The 25,354-nt window shown below is 37.4% G+C and overlaps 1 protein-coding gene across 4 annotated transcripts in view; it reads left to right on the top strand.

Annotated features, from left to right (window-relative positions):
* The window catches only part of BCAS4 (breast carcinoma amplified sequence 4), a 40,100-nt gene continuing 14,746 nt past the window's right edge, over nt 1–25,354 (top strand). For 2 of the 4 annotated variants that reach the window (XM_026664865.2, XM_087959284.1), the window contains exons 1-4: nt 1–351; nt 7,326–7,397; nt 10,867–10,968; nt 13,262–13,396. In XM_026664865.2, the coding sequence (XP_026520650.2) occupies nt 124–351; nt 7,326–7,397; nt 10,867–10,968; nt 13,262–13,396 (537 nt within the window). In that variant the 5' untranslated portion in view covers nt 1–123. Of the gene's footprint in view, nt 352–943; nt 1,027–7,325; nt 7,398–10,866; nt 10,969–13,261; nt 13,397–15,362; nt 15,441–25,354 lie in introns of all 4 variants that reach the window. The other 2 variants (XM_087959285.1, XM_087959286.1) reach the window with 2 other exon arrangements.

Genomic DNA, 25,354 nt, shown 5'->3' with positions numbered 1-25,354 from the left:
AAAACCAGGTGCCCGAAGGAGCCGCTTCAAAGCCGCGATTGCAAGGCTGCGAGAGCGGGAGCGGCGCCGGTCTACTGCCGGCTGTGCCACGGCCCCCGGCCCGAGAGAAGGCGCGCGGCTGACATGAGCCAGGCAGCCGCCGAAGGGGGAGCCGCAGCCTCCCGAGGCCGCCCCTCACCGCCCGCCTCCTCCTCCTCCGCCGCCTTCCCCGCAATCGACGGCTGGGCGGCGGAGCTGATCGCAGATGTCGCCGAGGACGGAGAGCCGCGGCGGAAGGCGGCAGCGGAGGAGAGGGAGGCCGGCAGGGCTCGCCCGCTCGCTTACTGTCTTCCCCCTGAGACCGGGAAGGAGGTACGGTGGGAGGCTGCTGGGGTGGCCGAGTAGAGCGAAGCATTGCAAGGGGAAGGTCCCTCTGGGCATCCTTAGGGGTTTGTGTACCTCGGGGCCCCGCTTGGGGAGGGAAGGAGATGCTTGGGCTGGGTCCCCACGACCCACCGAATCCCAGGTTAGCCTACCGCGTTTTAGTTGAGCGTGTTGTCCGAACTTAGCCCCTCTGCCTAATTCCGTGGATTGTGTAAAATCCACGACACTGAATTCTTTGACATAGATGAACTGAGTTCCTTGACTAGCACGGGTTAATGCGTCGTATGGACGCAGCTTAGAGCCAGGAACTGAGAACCAGCCACCGAGGATGTGGAATACTGAGGCAATCTGCAGACCGGCCGGTTGAAAGGCATCCTTGAGATCCCTCTCACTCTTGTGGGTTTGCCTCATTATGAACGTGCCTTCTGCTTTTTCTTTACCTCTGGAAGCAGTTACTCTACAGTGCATACAACATCCCTATATAAAAATATAAATGATCCAATACTTTTAAAAAAAAAATAACATTGATTAACTGTAGGGTGAGAACATTACATGTTGGTCTTCCTCAATTTTTCACTAGTGTTTTGATCCACCACATCCTTGGGAATCATTGAACTGGAAGTTTGCATGCTGCTTTTCTTAAGCTATCTCCAATCTTTCCAGGTCAGTCATCCTGTAGATTCATATTAAGTATCATAAGTTTCTCTTCTGTTTCCACTACAGTTCAATATTTAAATAAAATGGAACAAGTCACCAAGGGCAAAGGTCCCATCAGTATTGTGAGGCCACTGCTTGGCCTGTACATATTTAATTGGGAAATGTAATTTTAAGATGGAATTGACTTATACCCTGGAGGTTGCAAGATTAGGTTATATCTATATTCCACTTAATGTTCAAATTCAGTTTAAAATATTGATATTAGTATCTAAAGAGTTAAATTATTGAACATCATTTGCATCTGTGGGCTCATTGGGCTGTGAGCAACAAACAGGCACAAGGAATAGGGCATTTTTCCATGTTGTAACTTTCTTATAGAGTTCACATTCTGCCCAGTTTTAGATAAGACATTTAAAACTTTTTTCTCAAATTGTTTTCAAAGGCTGTTTACTTTGTTATGCTAAATTTATTTTTAATTGGCTGACTTTCTGAATAACTGAGCTGTGAATATTGTACTATTAGCATCCAAAAGTATTTTCAGTTGACTGAATTTTTGGATAATGCGAATTGCAAACATTTGCATTGTTAGCACCTAGTTTTATACATTTAAAAATATTGGAAGAGGGCCATGTAAGAGAATAGTGGATTTAAAAACTTAATACCCAAAGTAATGAACAGGCCGATAAATAAAATACTGCACTTGAATTATATTTCTAACCTCACACGCACAAATAGGAATGTCTTCAAGCATTTCAGCATAGTTAAGGTTTTTCAGGGCACATAGTTTTATTGTAGTATATTGGAAGTGATCTCTTTTGAACAAAGCACAACTTTTTTATGTTGGTGTCTTAGTATCAGTGTTGAATGCCTGGAGAACTCCATGCAATTTTCTTGGCAACCTTTTTGGAAATGAATTGACATTTCCTTTCTTTCTAGGGCTGAGAGAGAGTGACTGGCTCAAGGTCACCCAGCTGGCTTTGTGCCTAAAGTGGTATTAGAGTCCACCATCTCCTGGTTTCTAGCCTGGTGCCTTAACCACTACACCAAACTGGCTATATTAAGCTTACTGTTGAGTGAATCCAGAAATATTTTGTAAACATTGCAAAGAGACAAACATCAAAAGGAGAGCAACTTTCAAAGATCTCTCATCGAGAGGGTTGAATAAATTAAGATTTGCATGAATCATAAACACAATGCTGAAATTTGATTATTGAGAATAATTTGGTAAATCATTCTTTGTATATGTGCATAGAACAAATATAAGCGAATATATGTGAATTTTCCAGTTTTAAACTTTGTAACGTAATTTTGTAATTTGCTACAATTGGCAAATCTTATAAACAGAGATTTGAAAAGTTTCTTGAAATCTGGGAGTAAGATAGATAGATAGATAGATAGATAAATAGATAGATAGATAGACATAGATAGTTACACACATACACACACACACAAAGCCGATGAACTCTGGTGCACAGCTGGAAGAACTGAAAAAGCAGGTTAGGCCACAGAGAAAATCTGTGTGGTCACTAACAGTTGACACCAACTTGGTGGCAAATAATCCAAGTCAAATATATATAAGATTTAATTGATGAGATTGAATTGCATTTTTAAAGGTCTTTATGTAGTGTTTAAAGCAATAGTGTTAATAAAAAGAAACGTGTGAGAAAAAATAATAGACACACGTGATTAATGAAATGAAAGCAGTACTTTTGCCATACATTAAAGAGTTGTTGTATGTCTCTATGCATAATATATACGAAGGTTATCCAAAACAAATGATGTAAGGAAGAAGAGAGAGAATTTATACTATTCAACGTTTAATACCTGAATTCTGTTGATATTTTAAAGTATAGTTTTCTCCTCTATTTCCAAGTGTCGTCTGGGCAAATAAATCCTTGCTCTCCAACTGTCTAATTCCAACAGGCTAAATTACTATGAAATGTAGGTTGAGCTAAATGAGTGATGGCAGAATCATTTGTTTATGAAGAATGTGAGTTCAAATCCTGCAGTACTGAAAGCCAGCTGAGTGACTTTGGGCCAATCAATTCTCACTCAGCTCAACCCACCTCACAGGGTTGTTGTTGTGGGGGAAATGGGAGGAGAGGGTATTAGGTATGTTCACCACCCTGAGTTATTTATAAAACAATAAAGGTGGGATAAAAAGAATCTAATATATTAATTTTAAGTGGTAAAATAGGTGCCTTATGTGCAGGAACCTCACCTTAAAAAAAATCAAAACTGTCAATTTGCCTCACCTGGTGGTGGCCTCATCCATTTTGGGAAGTGTGATGGTTGTTATGCTTCACAAAGCCCAATCCAGTCCTTGGAATTGCATGCTGCTAGTTAAATAAAAATATTCTTCAGTCTGACACTACAATAATAGATGTGAACAGTTTGACTTGGGGTAGGAAGGCTGAACTGAACAGAGCAACTGAATGAAGTTATTCTACACTTCGTCTCAGTCTACTTTTTGTCCCTGTGACTTGGTTTGCAGAGCAGACTTATTATTTGTTACTTCATAAATAATAATTTTCCCAGAATAAATTCAGTGAACTTCAACTGACATCTCATGAAGAGACTTATTCAGATGTTTAAATGTGTGTGTGTGTGTGTGTGTAGAGTCAAGAAATTATCTCCCTCAAGACTGTTAAGAGCAAGATAAATACCTGAATTAGAGTGTCAGTTTTCTCCTACTTTGTTTTTATAATATCATCAATACTGTTTTATGTGCTCAGATTAGCCCAAGGGAAGAAAATGTCAGGTTTGGTTTTGCTAATCCTTCAAAGTCCATGCTATCTACTGCTGCATGATGACTAATACTCTTAACTTTTATCATGTTTGTTTATGATTGTGGAATAATGGCTACTAAACTTCCATGCCTCCATTAATAAAAACGATCTAGCATAATTGCTTTTGAACATGTCTGTTAGTACTCATCATTCCCCATTCAAAGCAAAATACAAGATGTCATAAGCTTAACTACCTTAGATTGGTTTAGATGTTCTATAATTAACTACATGAACTTGGCCACATTTATGCTGAAGTAAACCATCTTTAAATAGGATTCTTCCCTAGTAATTGGGTTAAATGAACATGTTTGTGAGGCTACTTTTAAATACAAATTTATATGAGTAGATTTATTGAGCTTGTTTCCTGGGAATGACTTGTTGGTTATTCAAGATTGGGTCACTTCTCACTTTCCCTTCTAATCTACAATCTAGGGCAGTGATGTCAAACTCATGGCATCATGTTGTTGTCACATGACATATCACGACTTTTCCCCCCCTTTGCTAAAGCAGGAGTAGACGTGGCCATCATGTGACGCATCCAGCTAGTGGCCCGTGAGTTTGACACCTTTGATCTAGGGAATTTCTGGTAGTTTTCAATCAAGGCTAACCAGATCCATTACTGCTTGACCAAGTGAAAGAAAAGTGAACATTTAAAGCTTTAGGCACAAGTTTATTTCCTGTTTATTTTACGGATGATGGATGAACCCAAAATGAATATTTCAATTAGGGATGCAAAATAATTTTGCTGTGGGTTACACTGAATTTGTGGGTTCTGGAGAATCTGTGTGTTCTGCTTCTGCCAGACTTCATAATACCAGTGTTTGTTTTTCAGCAAAACTAAGCAGAAAACTTGTATATGAAAAGAACCTGTATATTTTATGGAAAGTAGTATACAAATAATAGTAAGCAGTCAAAAATTACACTGAAGAAATGTGTATAGAAGAAGCCGGCACTGGAAAATTGTCTGTTAAACAATAAAAAGAAGATAAATTATCAAAAATACGTAAATTGTCCAAAATTAATTAGTACTTAAATCAGAGAAATAATATTGTTAGATTTTTTCTGGATTTTTTGTGGACCTTTCCAGTGGAGTTCTGCCATATTAACATGAATAGCAAAGTAAATGGAATTTTTAGTGATTTCCTTAATTAGAACATTGAACATTGAACATAAAACATAGAATCATATAGCTAGAAGGACCTCAGAGGTCTTATAGTCCAACCCCCTACTCAAGGCAGGAGACCTTATATTATCCCACTCATATGATTGTCCAGTCTGTTTTTGAAAACCTCCAGTGATGGATGTGGTTCAGTAATATCTGAATTAGAATGATAATCTCCTGAAGGAGTATGTTCTTAATTCCTTCTTGAAAAAAAACAACCTGTGGGTTTTTTTTCTCCCAAGTTTATTATCAATGTAACAAACTGTATCAATAAATACAATCAGTAAAACTGCAAATTTAATACATTTGTGCCTGCTACAATAACTCTTTAATCTGAATTCATGTCACACTGGGGACAAAGAGAACAAGTGATACCATTACAGTTTTGAATTCAAATTTGCAACTGACCAAATTACATAATATGGATCATTTGCTTGAGAGTGTCATTAACAATGAGCAATATTTTCTGCCTTTAGTTTTTCTTGTTTGGTGTAAATTAGTATCTCACAGTGGCATGGCAATAATAATTTTCATTTTAACAGAAGAAAGTGATAATTGAAATCCCATGGAGTCAAAAAAGAAATCTGGCTTAGGAACACTTACGATAATTCATAACATTTATGAACATATTTTAGAGCGATCTTATCTATCAGAAAGGCATTGCCAAATATTATAGCACTATATTGAGCTACCTGGAAACATAATTTTATTTCTGGTTAGGAAAACACTGCAGAATTTAAGGGTCTTCCCCGAAGAAGTAGTCTTTCAATCTGTTTTCTCCAACACTGCCATTCAGAAGGCCTACTGCTTCAGAGATTAGTAGAGATAATGCCCAAGTATGTTTATGAAGTATATTCTGTAAATTTAGCCCACTGTCTATATGAAATCTCAATGGGAATATCAATTTAAATGTTTTTTTCAAGTAAACAAAATGAATTATTGAAAATACTCTGCTCACAATCTTTATGCATGTCTTTGTGTTTTGAAGCAGTACAGAAATATCAAAAGACAATTCTTGACTAATAATAGATGTTGAACTATATCATAGATGTTCTCAATCCTTCATAGGCTCAATTCTAAAAGGAGTTTATTTAAATGTCACAGACTTTTGCAAGGCTGTTATTGACAAGAGCGTAAGGTGTATATTTATGCCATTTGTTACCATGTTCATTTTCTAATATGCATTAGAAGCACAATATAATAGCTTGGTGATTGCAGGGCTACCCACAGGCAATGGGTGTGGGTGAACAATTGTCATATGTAAAGTTTTCCTAAACATCCTGCCTGCTTGTGGAAAGGCCACCAGAGGAAATAAAGAGAATATGATGGAATGTTTATGCAAGGCCTATTCCTTGAAATATTAGAAAAGAACAATTTCTTTTAGGTCTGTGACCTAAAACGTTAAATATAACTCTGATATTAGGGATTATTTAAGGTTTTTAAAGGTGGTGTTGAACTTTACAGAAATTCATGAGTATGTGTGTGTGTGTGTATGTGTGTGTGTAAAAATGGATATGTACTGAAATACAGAAGTAGGCAAAAAGAGTATTTAATTTTGGACTTATAACTTTTAATAGAGTAGAAATGTAGTGATAAAGGTAGTCCTTACCTTACTTAGCAACTGTTTGAAGTTATGAAGGAACAAAAAAAACTGAATGGTACCAAGTTGCAGAAGATCATCATAAGATATTAGATTATATTACAGCAGAATTCTCACCAAAAGAAAATATTGCTGTTCATTTCCAAATTTCTGCTGGGCCAAAAGAAAGAAGAAGGTTGAAATTGGCAGCAGTTAGCTTTTTCTGTCACTTTCTTTTCAAAAACACAAGTAATTGGAAACTTATGTGATTTTCTGCAGATTATGTTACATGTTTCTTTGAAATGACATTATGAGAGAAAGGACAATTGTTAAACATTTAACTATATATTTATTTCAGATTCACTCAAAGACTTCTATTGAAATTCCAATAATCATTGTAAATTGGGAGACTTGTTTAAAACAGATTCTTATACGTGAGTTCCATCACCTTAAATGGGTTTTCACCAACAAAATGCTTTCTGCAAGGAGAGTGGGTTGCTATGATATTGGAAAGGATCCAAACAAGAAAATTTTGCATGCTTGTCATTCGAGAGAAAATGTGGAGAATCAAGTTTGTCAAGCATGGCATTTAAAAAAAAAAACATTCTGTATGTAAATTATGTGTCTGGTTCACATAATTTAACCTGAAATAGAAAAACTGTGTTCAGCTGTCAGATTTTTTTTTTTAAAAAAAAATAAGTCATTCAACGTTGGGATACACAGGATGTTCTCGCTTTGCAGGGGCTGTAATTTTAAATTATCTCTTTATTTTCAGATGAAAGAAATAGAAGAATGTATAGAAGAGATGTTAATAAGGCTGGATGAGTTCTGTGGTATGACTGATATGGTATGTTTACCTCCTGAAGACCTTGAAGAATCTAAATACTTCCTCTTATGTTATCTCCTTTGGAGGCCATCTTGAGAGTGATTTAGAAACAGCAGCTCAGCTGCAGTGAGCTGTGTGGGAAGAGGGAGCTACAGGACTTTTTCTCTTCTCTCTCTCACACTCCAGCAAGCACGCACACACACATACACATGCTCACATTCTTCCTGAGGCAGCCATCTTGATAACAACCTTCTCTGAAATGGTTTTTATTACTGAGAACAGTGATGGTTAAGCCACAAGGTGGCACCATGGTGCACAAATACTTACGGGCCTAGACAAGTGCTCTTTACTTGTAAATTTTATGTGCACCATTCTTACCTACATGCATAGACACAATAAGGAGCTCTGCTCACAGATTTCTCCTTGAGGATGCTTGAATACTGTATGAAAGATTCCCCATGTTAGTTCTAGAGAGAAATTTGTGCACCCTACCCAAAATTTCCCCTCTGTGTTTCAGTGGAGAAAATAACTTAATGCCAGGAAGTTGGTAGCTGTCCAAAGGTCACCTTGGAAAGTCGCTGTGGACTTTTTACTTTAGGGCCAAAAGACAAATTCCCAAGAGGCCCACTAATTTTGTGTCATGAAAATTGACTACAGTACTTTGCAACTAGTGATTTTAAATGAAGGTATTGATACAGTCCTGATCATATCAACCGTGCAAATACAGCATAACTTCACCTGGTGGTTTTCTGCAGTGCGTTGCATTATAATGATTTGTGGGGCCCTTTTTAATCATTGCACTCTAACTCATGATAAGTAGTTTGACACACATCAGCTTAGTTTAGAAAACGATGCTTAAAAGGCTTTCCAAAGAGCATTATATATTTATCAGGTATGTAGTGCATTCTCAAAGGATAACTTGCCTTTCCTAAGTATACATAAATTGTTTTCATAGGTATTCAGATTCTGCCGTTTCAGATTTCTCTCCTCCAGTTGTAACCAACAAAACATTTAAGGTTACTTTCCTGGGAATTATCTCATATCGATTTCAAGGACATGTTTCTGCATAGATAATGGTAGAATTAGTCTGTTAGTGTCTTGCCTTGTAACTTTGTTGTAATTGTTTTCTTTGCTGTCTCTTGAATCCAAGGAACAGGCAATTATTTTTATTGGGTTTTATTGGGTTTTAAAAAAAATTACAGTCTTCAGTTCACTATACTGTAATACATTACAATAATAATGGTTAAACAGAACAAGAGCATGAAATACAGCAAAACAAAAAAGAATTAAAAGCTTAGAACTCAAAAGTAATATGATTTCCTGATGAGTCTTCTCTTCATGGACAATGTCTTTGAGACTTTGCTCATATTATGTTTTTTGAATAAGATACATTTTGTTCTGATGAGAGTTTTTTGACTAGTTAACAATCCAAAATCACTCAGATTTCCCAGAACACTTTTATCTAGTCTTTATCTAGAAAAAGAGGACTGACTAGCTTAATTTGATCCTCATTAATTGGGAGACTTAGAAGAAGTAGAGCCAGTGAGAGCTTTGAAGAAGGTAACAAAAAATGCTGATGGATGGAACATGAAAGAAGCAGGGGTTAATAAATCCAAAACAAAAGTATAATTCAATGGCAGGAGAAGCTCATGGGGAAACTCCCCCAAAATGTAAAGTTATAAACATAATTTCAAACAATTCCAATGGTGGAAGAAAGTAGAAGGTATCAGAAGAAGCCACTGAGTCTACAATATAGAAAAAATTGCAACATAACAAAAATGATTTAATATGTTATTACATTATTATAGTTGTTACTTTATCCTGCCTTTTTAATTTTTTGGTAAATTCAAGGAAGAATACATAGCTACTACATCTGCCTCTTATTCTCCCCACACCAACTCTTCCTTGTGGTAATTTACTTTTTATTATTTATTACATTTCTACACCACCCATTTCACCGAAGTGATTCTGAGTGGTTTGCAGAGGAATTACAGAAGAATTGAGTTTGGAAACTGTTTATTGGCTGCTACATTTTCTTTTGCATAGATCTAAGGAAAGGTTGCAATTTTCCACAAGGAACAATAGCCAGTCCACACATTGTATGTGGTTTAAACTTTAATGTGGCACCAAGGGGATTTCCACCTATGTGGGGTTTTTTTTTTTTTAAAGGATTCTATTTCAGCAAAGATGTGCATAAAAAGAAAAGTATTTGCTACACATTTCTTTCCTTACAAAGTGCATAAAGATTTCTCTAAGAGAGGGAAAACTAAGCATAATTGATAGTTAATGTGGAATGAAAATTTCCAGGAAAGGCCAGGGCTGTAGGCTGGATTGAGACATTGATTTAGCATTCTGAAAGAAGACAGTGGCAAACTATTTCCCTATTGTTGACCAAAACCCAATATTGTTAATGAAGTCACTAGAAATTGGGCTTTATCTGAAAGATGCTGTACCTTTTATGCTAAGACAATGTAGACTGTAGATTGGAAGGACAGCAGTTCTTGATCTTTAGCTTCAGAATCTTTCACATTTTTGTTACCTGCATTTGTGTTTATCTTATTTAGCATGTTTACAACAATAAACTTTTTCTATTGATTCTCCTGTACCCAAATACTAATTATATTTGTCTGTAGCATTATATTGCTCAACTGGCAATGCTGTAGGTATCCTAACTCTGCCTATTGCTGGATTTAATGCAAGTCTGGAAATGCAAAACAATAAATAATGGGTACAACTCTTCCAACTACTCACTCCCAAACAGAGAATAGAGCAACCTGGAAAAGAGAATGGAGCTAACCTGTGTTGTCCTGAAAAATAAAGAAAAAATAAAAATCCAATAGAAGCATTGCTTCTGAATATCCTTTTTGTTTCAATCTGTTTTTTTAAGCTTTCTTCAACTACAATAACAATATAGCAGAGTGTAGAGGAAGAACACAGAAAGGAATCTAGCACAGGAGATGTAGCCATAATCCTGGAGCCAGACCCACCCCAGTTCTGCTCCAGTTTTACAGTTGGAGGATGCATTGTCAGCTAATTAGTGATAGGCAGAAGAGGGTGGACAGTAAAGCCAGAACAGATATCAAAGAATTGTTTTTCTCATAATATGCTGCACACAAAGACTCAGAACAGCACCATTGGCAATGAATCAGCAGATGTAATGAAAGCATGCTAAGAATCAGCTATGGGCGGAGAAATGTATATATTCTTGCAACCTTAAGGTAAAATATGAAACATTCTGTGGCTTACATAGTATGGAGACCTAAGTAGCTGATAAGGGAACAAGCTGTCAGTGTAGCGTAATTGAGGATAGCTACAGAACATATAATTCTTAGGAAGAAATCTACTGGTGTGTTCATCTATACTGAATTTTCTAAAGGAAAATGTTTGGTACCATATAATACATAAAATGATGTTGTATTTTTACAGTATACTAAATATGTTTTTGTATTTATTGACAATGCTTTCTGCTACTGTCTTCCCCACCATGCAGATTAGGAGTGATACATCCAATCTCCTGGAAGAGATGATCCCACTTATTAAGGCCAAGGTTTCAGAAATGAACAATGTCTACACAAAAGTGGATAAACTAGAGGTTTGTTGCTTACGTTATATAAGGTTGGACCAGAAATCTATGCTTTCAAGTAGATTCAGTTCTGTTGAAGTATTTAAAAAGATTCTTACCATTAAGAATTATCATACTGTTATCAGAAACCAGGTGAAAAAATTTAATTTAAATTTTAATTAAATTTTAATTTAATTAAATTTTAATTTAATTTTAATTAGAATTCACTAATTCAATAATAATAATTAATGATAATAATAATAATAATAATAATAATAATAATAATAATAATAATAATAATAATAATAATAATAATAATAATAATAATAATTAATAATAATAATAATTAATGTAACATATACCAATCGTACCAATTTTGAATAACTTACACTGTGCACCAGACTACAAAACACCACACAGACATAGAAACAAGTTAGGTATGAATTAAAAAAAGGAAATGTGGCTAACTCCAGTATTTACTATATCTTTTTGTAGCTTTCTACCTTTGTAAACCATTTTTGGTTCTGCCACATCTTACTACTACCTTGTGCCTTTTAATATACTCACATCTTCCTTTTTGAGGATCCCAGCTCAATTCAACAGGACTTTCTCACTGTTCCATTTTCTATCAGGCACTCACTATTCACATGTTTGTTTTATAATTCAGACCTCATTTGTTGTACCAAAGGTGCTTTTTCAAGAGGCAACTGGACTTTCTGTTTTTTTTGAGAAGTGAAATGTCTTCAAAGAAAAACCCAAAAGTCCCCTTGCTTCTTAGAAAAGCACCTTTGGGACAACCATAACCTGAATGACTGAGAATCTCCATAGACATTCCTCATTTATTCTTATTCTATAGACATTCCTCATCCATGATGGTGAACCTATGGCACATGTGCCATAGGTGGCACACAGCGCCATTTGTGCCAGTACACAAGCCGCAGGCAAAACTTACCTCGCTGCGCATGTACGTGCCTCACAACTGATTTTTGGCTGGTTTGAGGCCTTTTTCGGCCTCCCAGAGGCTTGAAAAAAGCCTCTGCGGGCTTTGCAACCTGAATAATAGGCCCGTTTCATCACTTCCTGTAAAGCAACAAAACGGGCCTATTATTCGTCCTGCAGACGCTTTTTTCAAGCCCCTGGGGAGGCCGAAACAGACCTCAAACTGGCTGAAAATCAGCTGTGAAGTGCAGTGCAGGTAAGGGTGCATGGGGGGCGGTGGGGGGGATTGCATGTGCATGCACAGGGTGCATGGGCAGGCGCACTGCCTTCTGGGTGCTGGGGCGCGAGTGCCAGTGTGCACACAATTTTTGGCACAGGAGCCCAAAAAGGTTAGCCAACACTGTTCTATATGTTCAAGACACATCAATGTATGAATTTCTCTTGAACTTTTTTCTCTTAAATACTAATATAATATTGTTATTTATTCTACTCTTCTACTGTCATTTCCATACAGGAAGTCTTTGACTTGTGATCAAAACTGAGCGTAAATTTCTGTTGTTATGTGAGACATTTGTTAAATGAGTTTTGCCTCATTTTACAAGCTTTCTTGCCACAATTGTTAACTGAATCACTACAGTTGATAAGTTAGTATCCCAGTTGTTAAGTGAATTGGCTTCTCCATTGACTTTACTTGTCAAAAGATAGCAAAAGGTGGTCAGGTGGCCTTGGAACATAGCAATGGTCTTAAATATGAACCAGTTGCCAAGCACTTGAATTTGGACCAGATGATCATGATGATGCTGCAAAGGTCATAAAAACAATCATAAGTCACATTTTTCAGGGCCATTGTAACTGTGGTCATGAACTAATTATAAACCCATGTTGCAAATTTTATATATGCTGTCAATATAATTTTTCGCTGTGATATTATATTTTGTTTTAAGATAGAAGGAAATAATGATAAATTTTATTTTTAAAAAATACTTTAAAAAATTACTCTCCTCACTTTCTCTATTTAGACCTGAATGTTATTAGTTGGTAACAAAGGAAAATGACCCAAAGTCTATCCTTCATAAATGTAGATTTGTCTTTTTTTTATTTAAAAAAATATTTAAGATATAACTACCCTGAGAAAACGAGAATAGTGCAAACTATAGATAACAAAATGGATTATTCCTTTTTTAAAAGTTACTAACAGGAAACGAGAGATCAATATTGCTTCAGTCAATTTAGTATGTCAGACATAATTTCAGTATACCCATTGATCATGCGCATACACAGACAAATATTCCAATTGCTGAAAACTAACTTTGGAAAATCTTTTCAAAAATGAAGATATCAAATCAATTCTTTTGATGACTTAATCTCTGTTTCTGTCTCTTAGGCATTTGTGAAAATGGCTGGCCATCATGTTTCTTTCCTAGAAGAACAAATTCTCCAAGCAGAGAAGACCCATGCTGATTGTCCTTCCTCTATTCAAAAGCTGCTTGGGTCACTAGTTTTCCCTTTATTTAAAAAAGTAAGTATGAAAAATTTTCAGACATGGGAAAAAGCCGCTTTGAACAATACTTCCTCTGCCATTTTTCTAAAAAGGATTCCTTTTCAGCTATAGACAATTATTTTCTTTTGGAGGAGGGGCATTTCACAGATTATTGAAAACTTCAGAATTTCTGGGCCTCAAAATACCCTACCGCAAAAACCTCTGACAGTTTCTTTGAGCAAGTTCAGTTCAGTTTCATATGCAGTACAGAGAAAGCTGATCTATTCTGTAAATCACCATTCCGATTTAAGTTCACAGCAGTTCCTGGATGAGGTTCTTGGATTATCCTGCTCGTTTTCAACATGGAAAACAAAATTGTTTGAAAGGCATAAGTAAACACACTCTATGAATTTGGGTATTTATTTGTTGGATGTATATCCTGACCTTCTTCTGGGAGCATTAGGTAGCATAAATATTGTAGTGCTCCTTCATTTATTTCATCAAAACAAGGCTATGGTCTGTGAACAACTGGCTGGCTCTCCTAGAGAACCTTCATAATTTATGGTGAATCCCAGTCCTAATTCAGTACTTTTTCCATTACACTATATTGGTATTCAGTTCATCCTATTTTGTATCCTATCCTATTTGACTGGGCAAATATTTCATTGAGCAAGGAGACAGGCAGTGACAAGGGAACCCTGTGTATTGTTCATTCTTTAAATTATTTGAATTCTATCTTTTAGATAAAGTCTTCAAATGAGAAAAAAGCATTAAAAACTTAATAGGTTATTCCAAACTTGGCAACTTTCAGACTTGTGGACACAAGCTAGGCTAGCTAGAGAATTCTGGGAGTTGAAGTCCACAAGTCTTAAAGTTGTCAAGTTTGGGGACCCCTGGATTACTCAAGTGTCCAAAAATCTGTCAAATAAACAAGGCAGTGGACAAAGATCAAAATATTAATATTAGATGGACTGGAGAACAGGATATATCAGTGGTTCTCAACCTGTGGTCTGTGGACCAGTGGGAGGGAGGATGCAACATCATCACAGGAAGTCCACGAAGACTTGAAGAAATGTCATGATTTAAATCTCAAGCCTGGGGGTCCGTGGCCATGGTCTGTGGCCACAAAAGGAGGTCTATGGTGAAGGAAAAAGGTTGAGAACCTTTGGGATATATGCTTTTCTGGCTCCTAAAAGAAAGGAAATGCATGAGGTGAATGTATCTAGAGGTTAGTCCCATGTTTGGGATGCCTTACAGAAGAGACTCTCTCTCTGGAAGGCATCTGTTTTGTGTCTGAAAGTAAAGCATTCTGGGAAGAATCTCCTTAGATTTTGCCTATCAGGCAGATTTGTATGGAGAAGGTGATCCTGCAATTCAAACTGTTTAGCGTTTTAAAATTCAAAACCAACCCTTTGGCTTGTTAATCAGAAATAAACCAACTACTAGTGGAATTCTTTCAGCATTGGATTAATATGTTCTCAACACTCTTTGTTGCATAATACTTTTTTTTAGAGAAAAATCTCAGATATAATGAATTACAATGATCTGCTGCTGGATTAGATCTCTGACTAGATAAATATCTGTTTAAATGCTTCTATAAGTACATTTGATTTGCTTGCCCTTTTAAAACAAACGGACCTTCTTGGTGTAGAAAAGCTTGAATATAGATCTCTGATAGAAATTATACATGAAAGGTATTTCCCCACAATTGTAGCAATTCTTAAAGACATGAATTTATGTTTTTTTTTCCTATTTGAATTTTAAAATATACTGTCTGACAAGTAAAATATTTCAGAAATAAAGCATTAGAAATTAAAACTTTCTGGAGTGCCATTCTTGTAATGTCACTGTTGATATATGAACATTTAAAAGGGTCTCATAGTTTTGGTTTTATTGCATGACTTATATTCAAACAACAATTTCATATACTTTGAGAATAATACCTTACAGTAGAAGTTGAAAATAAAGTTGCATCTAGAAAATTAAAATTAAAATTCTGTCCTAGGATACTGTAATGCAGGAGTGTCAAACATGCGGCCTGTGGCTAGGCCACAGAGTTAGCCTGTGGGCTATCCTGGAGAAGGTGAGGGACCAACCCCTGCTGCCCCAAGCCCGGCCACACCCACCCAGGCAGCTACGATGAGCAGGCCACACCCCCAGCCCCCCAAGGACAAACAAAATCCTGACATGGTCTGTGATAGGGTCGAGTTTGACACCCCTGTTGTAATGTAAAACTTACTTAACAATTGTCTTGCTTAGCAACATAAATTTTGGGCTTAGTTGTAGTTTGCAAGTTGAGGACTACCTGTATTTAGAAATCCTAAAATATTTTAACCTGACTGTTTTTGACTGTTTTTTCAATTGTATATTCCCACCAATTTTTTATTACTGGCTATTGATAATTTTTACCAATGTTCCAGTGAATCATTTTGGTAAATATACTGTGTTTCTGTTTTAATCATTTTGTGCAATCTTCCTGCACAAGCTCATGTATGATCAACTTTTGATTGATAATTATTATTTATTTAATAATTTATTTTCAATTATTTTATTATTATTGTCATCCTAATGTGGTTTAAATCAGTGTAAGAAAAAATATTCTGGGGAAAAATTTGGCAATGTGTGAGCTCCCTTCCTAAATATATTGGAACAGACTTGCATGGATTGTAACACTTTACTTCAGCCCTGTGTCCTGATCTGGTTTGTCAGCTGAGTTTTGCTTTCCTGCTTTCCCCTCTCCTTCAAGCAAGACTGTGTTTGGGCCTCTGTTAATCTCTTTCTTCATTTTTGTGGTTGAGCGATATAGCTACTTTAGGTCAAATTGGATTATTCATGCTTTTGGATACCATTTTTAAAGAAACAGGATTCTGTTAATTTTTTAAAATGTCACAGCATAACTATTTTTTTACTCTGGGGGAATTTTGAAGGGGTAAATATGTGAATGGGAAAGTCTGTGTGTGGGTACAAAGGAAGTAACAAAGTTACCGAAGAATGAAAACAAGATAAATGAACATGCAAAGATATTTAAAAAAAATATCTCTAAGTAAGTTTTTATCATATTGGTCTGTTCCTTGAGATGGAGTTTGAGATATGTTTTTAAAAAGTAATTACATCATTAAGAAAAGAAAGCAAGCAGTTTTTGGAATTATTTAAATTTTGATGTAGCTTTTTCCAGTGAGTTTACTCTCAAAATCTGCCTTGGGATATTGTAGACTTTAAGGGAAGCATTGGGGTGACTGTAACCCTGCATTTATGTTCTAAGAAGAACAGGACCTAAGAAGGACAGGACAACTTGTAGAGGAGAAAGGATCATTTTGATAAATGCAAAACCCTGGCAGGGTATAAAACAGAAGTCCCCAAACTTGGCAAATTTAAGACTTGTGGACTTCAACTCCCAGAATTCTCCAGCCAGCACAACATAGGGAGTTGAAGTCCACAAGTCTTAAAGTTGCCAAGTTTGGGGACCCCTGGTATAAAGGAATACCAGGCACGCTGATCAGCCAACAGAGTAGCAGCAATGATGGAGTTTGGAGGCCGTTGGGGGCCAGTTTTTTGAGGCTGAAGATAACAATAAATTTATTATTTTTGCAGATGGCTAGCCATACGTTGTGCAGATCTGATATAGAGGCACTAGAAAATATATAGTAGGCTGGGACTGTCTTTAACTCCATTTGTTACCCATTTCTGTAACTTTTTAAATTTTTATTTATATGCCGCCATCTTGCTTTCCAGTGCAACTCTGGAGGTTTACAATGCAATAAAAATATAAATACAAACACAATTTATAAATATTACAAATTTAAATTTTAACTTTAAATTATAAACTTTGAGTTGAATGCAGACTGAATACCAAGGGGCCCATGCTTTCTTGGCATTTTTCTTGCAGATGGTTCATTGCCAAACCAGGTAACATTGTCAGCACCAAAGTTGTTACCTAGTTCGGTAATGAAATGTCTGTAAGAAAACAACCAACTTCAAAGACCACCAAGGATTCCACAATTCAACCCTGAGCTATAATTATTCTCTTTTCTCAGTGAAAATCAAGGCCTCAAGAGGGATGGAGGTACCTTCTCTGTCAATGCACAACCATCTCCATGCTAAAGTGCCTTCATTAGTGTGCCAAGCCAACTGGCAGAGCCAGGTTTTAAGACTATTCTGGAAGGTCAGAAGATTGGGGGCAGATTTCACCTCTAGCAGCAAGCTTTTCCAAAGGGTGGGGGCTACAGCAGAAAATATTATTTTCCTAGATCCTTCCAGCTGAAATTCCTTGACTGACAGAGTCCTTTGCAGGTCCCTTCTTTCAGAACGAGTGAGGCAGGCCAATCCATTGGGCCAAGATGGGTCCTCAGATATTCTGGACGCATGCTATAAAGGACTTTGAAGGCGATAACTATAACCTTGAATTGGACCCTAAGACAGATTTTCAAGACTATGGCAAATGAGAAGAATTGCAAGAGTGGAAGGAAGTGAAGAATTACAAAGGTTTTCTTGCAGAGGGTGAAAACCTTCCTTGTTCATTTGTCTCCCTTCACCTCCTTCCACCTCCCTTTTAGCCACCTGGGAGTTTTTGTTAGGTTTTCATTGTTAAGTGAATTATTCTGATTTATGCTTCTAGAGCTAAGCCACAAATCTGGGTACATTTGTTTTGTTTTTCTTTTTTTGCAATAAAAAACCTCAGCTCAAAAAAAAAAAAGTATGAGAGAGGCCAGCCTGCAAACAAAAACTGTGGTTTCAGGTGACAACACGGTTTAATGTTAAAGGCATACAAAATGTGTATTTTGTCTGTTACAAAGGTCAAACTTTCTGGTATGTTTGAAGGAGGTTCATTGCGGAGTGTTTATGTAGGAATGCCTGTGCATTTGGCAAGGACTAAAGCAGACTAATCTGTCTGTTCCCACAACACACCAAGCACAGGATAGGTCTTTCCAAAAGCCAAAAGACCAAATAATGTTTGTTATTTTTGTCCTTCCTGGCAATTCTGCTTGAAAGGGCTTCTTGGAACAATGCCAGAGATGCTGAAGTAAGTTAGAAAACCAAACTCTTAAGAGAATTATGTGGTAACATGGAAAAATTATATGACAACTCTGTTCCCTTCCTCTTTCTCCACCCTCAGCCTTCACATAGCCTTGTGGAAATCTTGACTGCAGTTGAAAACTTATCACTGTTATTTTGCACAAACTGTGTGCAGCCTACAAGACTCAGAATATGGGTTATAGTTGACATTTTGGCTCTATGCAGGAGTGCCTAGTTGGTAAAAATTTGTTCCTTCGTTCATTTTCCCACTAGTAACTTCTAGAGTCATCCAGGGGTGGGATTCTACCGGTTTGCACCTATTCGCTAGAACTGGTTGTTAACATTCTAAGCAGTTCAGAGAACCGGTTGTTAGAAGAAATTACTGGCCTAATCCTGTAAGGAAGGCAGGAAGGAAACATTCTGGTGTTGCTTACAGAAACGGCCTCTCCATTAACCCTTATTACATTCTTGGCAGGACTAGACTTCCTTTCTCTGGAACTTCTCTGGAGTTTTTTTTCCTCCTTTGCTGGTACTTTGCTTGTGTGGAATGACCATTCAATGTTACAATGGCACTGAAAAAAGTGATTTGTGACCGTTTTTCACACTTACTACTGTTGAAGCATCCCCACAGTCATGAGAGGCCAGGCGAGGAGATGTGTGCTTCGATGTAAATGATGTTGAGTTGGCCACGCCCAGGCAGCAACATGACCACCAAGTCATGCCCACCAACTAAGCCACACCCACAGAACTGGTTGCTAACCAATCCCACCCCTGGAGCCATCCCATAGTCATTGTGTCAAAAAACAGTAACAGGTTTTACATCACTTTAGCAAACTTGGGGACTCAGTTATGAGTGGAGAAAATAGTCAATATATTTGTACAGAATTTAAACAGAATTTTAAAACCATTACTAGCTATAAGTTTTATGCAGAGCCCAATAAAACCCACCCCACTTTCTGGCTTAGGTTTATGAATGAACTGGATTACCAACTGTTGTCTGAGGTCACTTTATGAGACCTGTGTGCCAGTTCTAAAACAGAATTTCTGCAACCCCGTAATACAGAATTTGCTGTGTTGAAGCACTTAGAGAATTTGTTTCTAAATGCACTATATTATCTTGAAACTGGTTTTAAAAAAGTTTTTTTTTTGGGGGGGAAGAACTCTAAAACTTTGTAGACCTTATAAATGATGTATTTCCCTATTTAGAGGAACCACAACTTTACCATACCATCTGTTTATCAAATGCAAAAAATGGATAAAATACATATGCCATTTATAAAACCAGGATGTCAGATCCATGTAGCTGTCATTTCTTCAGTGGAAGAAGAAAAGGCGGGGGGGACTGATAAAGAAATCCTTTCTTGATGTAACCTGAATATATTTAATTTTATATCAAATTTGTATAACCTACACATGATACAATGGAGGGAGAAAACCCAGATGGCCAGAACCTATCACCTCTGAGAGGCACAGCCAGGAGATGAGAAGATCATAAAAATTCCACAGTGAGATGTGTCCTGGGTATCTCTGGAAAAGTTTGTTCTAAAAAGGGGGTGGGGGGAAATTAGGTATGCCCTGGGAAACTGTGAAAAATATCGTTTCTACAGAAGGGGTTGGGGGGGAATTAACATACTGGCTTTTGTTTCACTAAATACACATCGAGATAAGGGGAAGGGTTCTAAACTCCCTTATCTATCCCTGTATGCCTGAGGGACCTCAGACACTGCTTTGAACTCCTACATGAATTGTCTCATCTCAATAAAGGATTCTTTTTGATACATTTGGTTTTCAGAAGTTCATTCTTGTTAATTGAATGAGAAAAAGTTCTGTAGCCTGACACAGAATCTTAATGGAGGAAAAGGGAAACAAATTTTTTTAGTCTCTTCCTGAAGCAGAGCAAAGAAGAAAGTTACCTGCACTTCAGGGGCACAAGAATTCCACAAGACAAATGCCATCCTCCTATCTTGGATGTTTTTCCAAGGGATCATGTGCAATTAAATCCTCTGAAGATAGTTGGAGTTCTCAGTTTGCTATATGAGGAAAACTTTCAGGTAAACTGAACCAAATGTATTTAAGGGTGTACAAAACATTTAATTTTACGGACAAGCAACAGAAAAATCAATAAAGGCTATCCACATATTTTAAATCTGGAGACTGACACCGTGGCCAACTGATTGGAAGCAGTCAACCTACATTCCAACACCAAAGAAAGGAGACTTAACGGTGTACAAATTATCATACAATATTTTTAGCAAAATAATACTAAAGATCATCCAATGTAGATTAGAGCTGTACCTGGAAAAACAGATGGCAGGTTTCCAAACCGGCTTTAGAAAAGGCTGATGAACATTAGACATAGCTGATGTCCACTGGATAATTGAGAAAGCCAAAGAATGCCAGAAGAAAGTCGCTGTGTGTTTCATTAATTATAGAAATGCCGTCAATTTGTGTTGATCACATCAAGCCGTAGAATGTAGAATCCCAGTACATTTCATTGTTCTGATGAGAAAGTTATGTACAAATCAGGAATTTACAGCAGACATAACATGGTAAAACAAACTGGCGCCAAGTGGGCAAAGGAGTGTAAGAAGGCTGCATCCTCTCATTTATTCAGTCGATATACTGAATACCTATAAAAGTAGCTAGATTGGAATTGAATGAGCAGGGTTTTAAAACTGCAGAAAGAAACATCAATAACTTGCATAATGCTGATGACACTGTTCTGATAGCTGAAAATGCAAAGGATCTGCAAGCCCTGGTAACACAAGTTAAGGAGGAAGTGAAGAAAATCATTATCAAGAAGCTAAATGACATCAGCGGATGAAGATAAAGAAGTGTAGATAGTTTCTGCCTACTAGGATCAACTATCAATAATAAAGGAACAAAAGTGGAGAAATATGCTACAAATCAGTACTCTGTAGAGGAGCCATGAAAAGCTTGGAAAAGATATTCAGATGCAATGATGCCTCTATACCTACAAAGATCAGAATCAGGCAACCCAGGTATTCCCTGTGGTGCTCTATGAAAGCAAGTTGGACTTTGGAGAAGCAGAATAGAAGGAGCATTGATGCTTTTGAACTTTGCTGTTGGAGAAGTATCCTGAGAATATCATGGGCAACCAAGAAATAAATTGATGGATCATCAAACAAATCAACCTGTAGTTCTCACTAAAAGCACAAGTGACCAAACCCAAGTTATCCTACATCATTATGCAAAGACCCAGCTTTCTGGGAAAGGGTCTAAAGTGGAACAAAAGCGAAGAGGACAATGGCCAGCAACAATATGGGTGGACTCAATTACAGTGATGGTGAGTGCACTTTGGGGAGTTCTGAAAGACCAGGTATGGGACAGGTTGTCATTGAGAAATCTATGTGAACCCTAAGGATTCTATGTGAACCCTAAGGATTGAAAATGACTTCATAGTACATAATCAGTAAGCCTGCAGTGGACATATTCCTTTGGATTCCCTCTGAATCTGATGAATGTACAAATTGTGTTCTTCATGCAACACAAGGAGAGCTGAGGAAAGGTAGAAGTTTTTATGGAAAAGAGATTAGGAGTTCTGTTTACTAAAAGAATAATCAGGTTAATTCTTACATTTCTTTTTTTTACAAGTTTTATTACCCATCAGATTATGCATTTTCTTAATTTACTCATGCAGGTAATTCATGCTAAATAATTTAATTCTGAAACCACTTTCAAAAGTGCACAGTATGATGCATTGTGGAGGGAAATACATTCTACTGTTTAAGGCCAAACCAAAATGGAAGGATGGAAACCTGAAATTGTGCGTCTCGTATTCTTCTGTGTTTTATGAAAAGTAGTTGTTCAGAAGAAATCAATCCTCTTATACTATATTACTGAAAATTATTTCCATGATGTTGGCAGTTGTCTACATTAATAAATATATGTATGCCCTGAACTGAATATCCAGGGTTATTCTGCCTTTGAATGTGGAAAATCCATTTATATTTAACAATATAATCAACATCATTGTTGAAGGGAAGAAGGTGGAGGAATTTGGGGTGGATTGAATTATTTAAAGAGAAGGCAGGGGAAGTTGTGACAAGGTAGGTGGGACCCCTCACCTTTTGCATCCGTCAGCTATCCCATGATTATAAACATCTGGAATCATACAATAGTAAAGTGTGTGTATATATATATATATATATATATATATATATATATATATATATATATATATATATATATATATATATATATATATATATATATATATATGGTGTTCGCTTGTTCGGGTATTTTCCACGTCATTGTAGTTCTTTTAAAGTTGTAGCAACGTTTCAGCAGAATCTCATCTGCCATCATCAGGCTTCTGTATTGTGTCCGTCTGTGAGTCAGACTTTTACAGTGGTTTCAGATTTGAATTTGGGGCAGCCTATTGCTGTGCCAGAATGGTTTTTCTTCATCCTGATTGGTTGGGAGTCTTGGTCTGTGTTTATTGGTCTCGGAGTTTGCTGTGTTCTGCTTGATTGGTGTCTCTAATATCTTCTGTCTGTTTTTGGCTCTTTTGTATCTTGATTGGCTGGCAGCATTGTGTTGCTTTATAGGAGGCCTTTAGTGCAGCTTGGCTTCGGGTAAATGGACGGCTATCATTATCATTTACCCGAAGCCAAGCTGCACTAAAGGCCTCCTATAAAGCAACACAATGCTGCCAGCCAATCAAGATACAAAAAGAGCCAAAAAACAGACAGAAGATATTAGAGACACCAATCAAGCAGAACACAGCAAACTCCGAGACCAATAAACACAGACCAAGACTCCCAACCAATCAGGATGAAGAAAAAACCATTCTGGCACAGCAATAGGCTGCCCCAAATTCAAATCTGAAACCACTGTAAAAGTCTGACTCACAGACGGACACAATACAGAAGCCTGATGATGGCAGATGAGATTCTGCTGAAACGTTGCTACAACTTTAAAAGAACTACAATGACGTGGGAAAATACTCCGAACCAAGCCGAACACCATACATGTAAGTACCATGAAAACTTAAGAAAACATAATATATATATATATATATATATATATATATATATATATGTATGTATGTATGTATGTATGTATGTATGTATGTATGTATGTATGTATGTTGTGATTCCGGCATCTGCTACAGGTTTTTTGAATGACAGCTCTAGTGAGGAGGACTTATATGAATCAGCAAGTTCTAACGATGAGGAGGAGATGAATGCATTTGATTTGCAAGATCGGCTTGAACCTTCAAACTCCTCCACCCTTCAATTAGGTGGTCAGCCGGGAACGGGTGATAATGAGGAACCAATGATATCTTCAGGTGAAGAAGATGATAATTTGGATGATTGCTGGGTAGATGTCAGGACAAGACGTCTCCTGACAAGGAGGAACCAACGAGGATACAGTAGGAGAGCAGACCAGCAATTAGACTAATTAGTTACTCTATAAAGGGAGAGATATGACTTTGCACTTTGTCCGGAACAAAGTGTCTATTTGCAAGGAGAACTGAAGAGCACAGTTTGGAGGATTTTGATCTGAAATATCTTGTTGGGATTTGGATTTAATTCATTGGAACTTCTACTTATTGGAATTATTTTGTGAAGGATTTTGATCTGAAGAATCTTGTTGAGTCTTGGATTTAGTTCGTTGGAACTTTTACTTATTGGAGCTATCTGTGAAAATTCCTGTTTGCTGCCTTTCGTTACAAGGACTGTTGCTTTCAGCCTTATCTGTTTACTTTAAAAGGTGGGACATAACATTTTCCTGTTTGCTGCCTTTCTTTACAAGGACTGCTGCTTTCAGCCTTAACTGTTTATTTTAGAAGGTGGGACATAACATTTTTGTTCCGGACCAAACAGACCATCTTTGCAACGATGGATTCAACTCAAATGCAACAATTGGTGGAGCAGCAACAGATGCAAATAAATCAATTACTTCAGAGCAACGTATCCCTTCAAAATCAGGTAACACAATTATTATCGTTCGTTGCCAATTCTCAAACTGTTTCAGCTGCAGCTGGAGTTCCCCCTGCACCCCCTGTGAGAAAAATTCCGATAGCTATGCCAGATAAATTTTCTGGGCAAACGGACATGTTTTCAACATTTTTGGGTCAGTGACAATTGTATTTTTCTGTGAGGCCGGAGGATTTTCCAACCGATCGAGTTAAAATTGGCTTTATTATTAGTTTGTTAACCGGGCAGGCTGCCAAATGGGCTACTCCCTTATTAGTACAAGATAGTCCATTACTGGACGATTTCCAGGGGTTTATTCAACAGATGAACGTTATGTTTGAGAATCCAATTAAATCTCAAATTGTGGACAGAAAATTGAGGGATATTATTCAAGGTAAACACTCATTGCAAGAATACGTTGCAGAATTTCGCTTGTTGTGTATGGACTCCACCTGGAATGAACCAGCTCACATGGCAGCATTCCAAGAGGGTTTGTCCGACATTATCAAGGATGAACTAATTCATGCAGAGCGTGCTTCAACTTTGGACACATTGATTACTCAATGCTTACGTATTGAAGCTCGCCTACAACATCGTGGGTGTAAACGGACCGTTGCAGAGCCACCTGTGTTTCCTCGTTCACGCACCCCGTCTATGAGGGTTTTCCAATCCAGAATTCCAGCAGAGGAGCCGATGGAGATAGGCGCACTCCGCCCTCGTTTAACAGTTCAGGAATGATCGAGAAGATTTCAGGAAGGTTTGTGCCTTTATTGCGGGGATTCGGGACATTTTGCTAATTCCTGCACTCGGAAGGGGACTCGTGGACCTGTATCAAAACCCATTGCTGGTCCGTCGGGAAACGGGGTAGGCCCGACCTCAGGGAAACCCTAGGTCGGGCACAATATTCACTTTCATCTCAAATTGCTGAAGTTAATTCTGGCCCTCCTCGACATTTACTTTTGGACACTCGCATATTCTTGCAATCTCGGAAGGAGGGAATCCCTGCCGTGGCACTGGTGGATTCAGGGGTTACGACTAG

The sequence above is a fragment of the Notechis scutatus genome, chromosome 3 (genome assembly GCF_049901735.1).
Source record: "Notechis scutatus isolate UNSWTSFEM ecotype Mainland chromosome 3, rNotScu1.2, whole genome shotgun sequence".
NCBI lineage: Eukaryota > Metazoa > Chordata > Lepidosauria > Squamata > Elapidae > Notechis > Notechis scutatus.
This window is presented reverse-complemented; position numbering and strand designations above follow the sequence as displayed.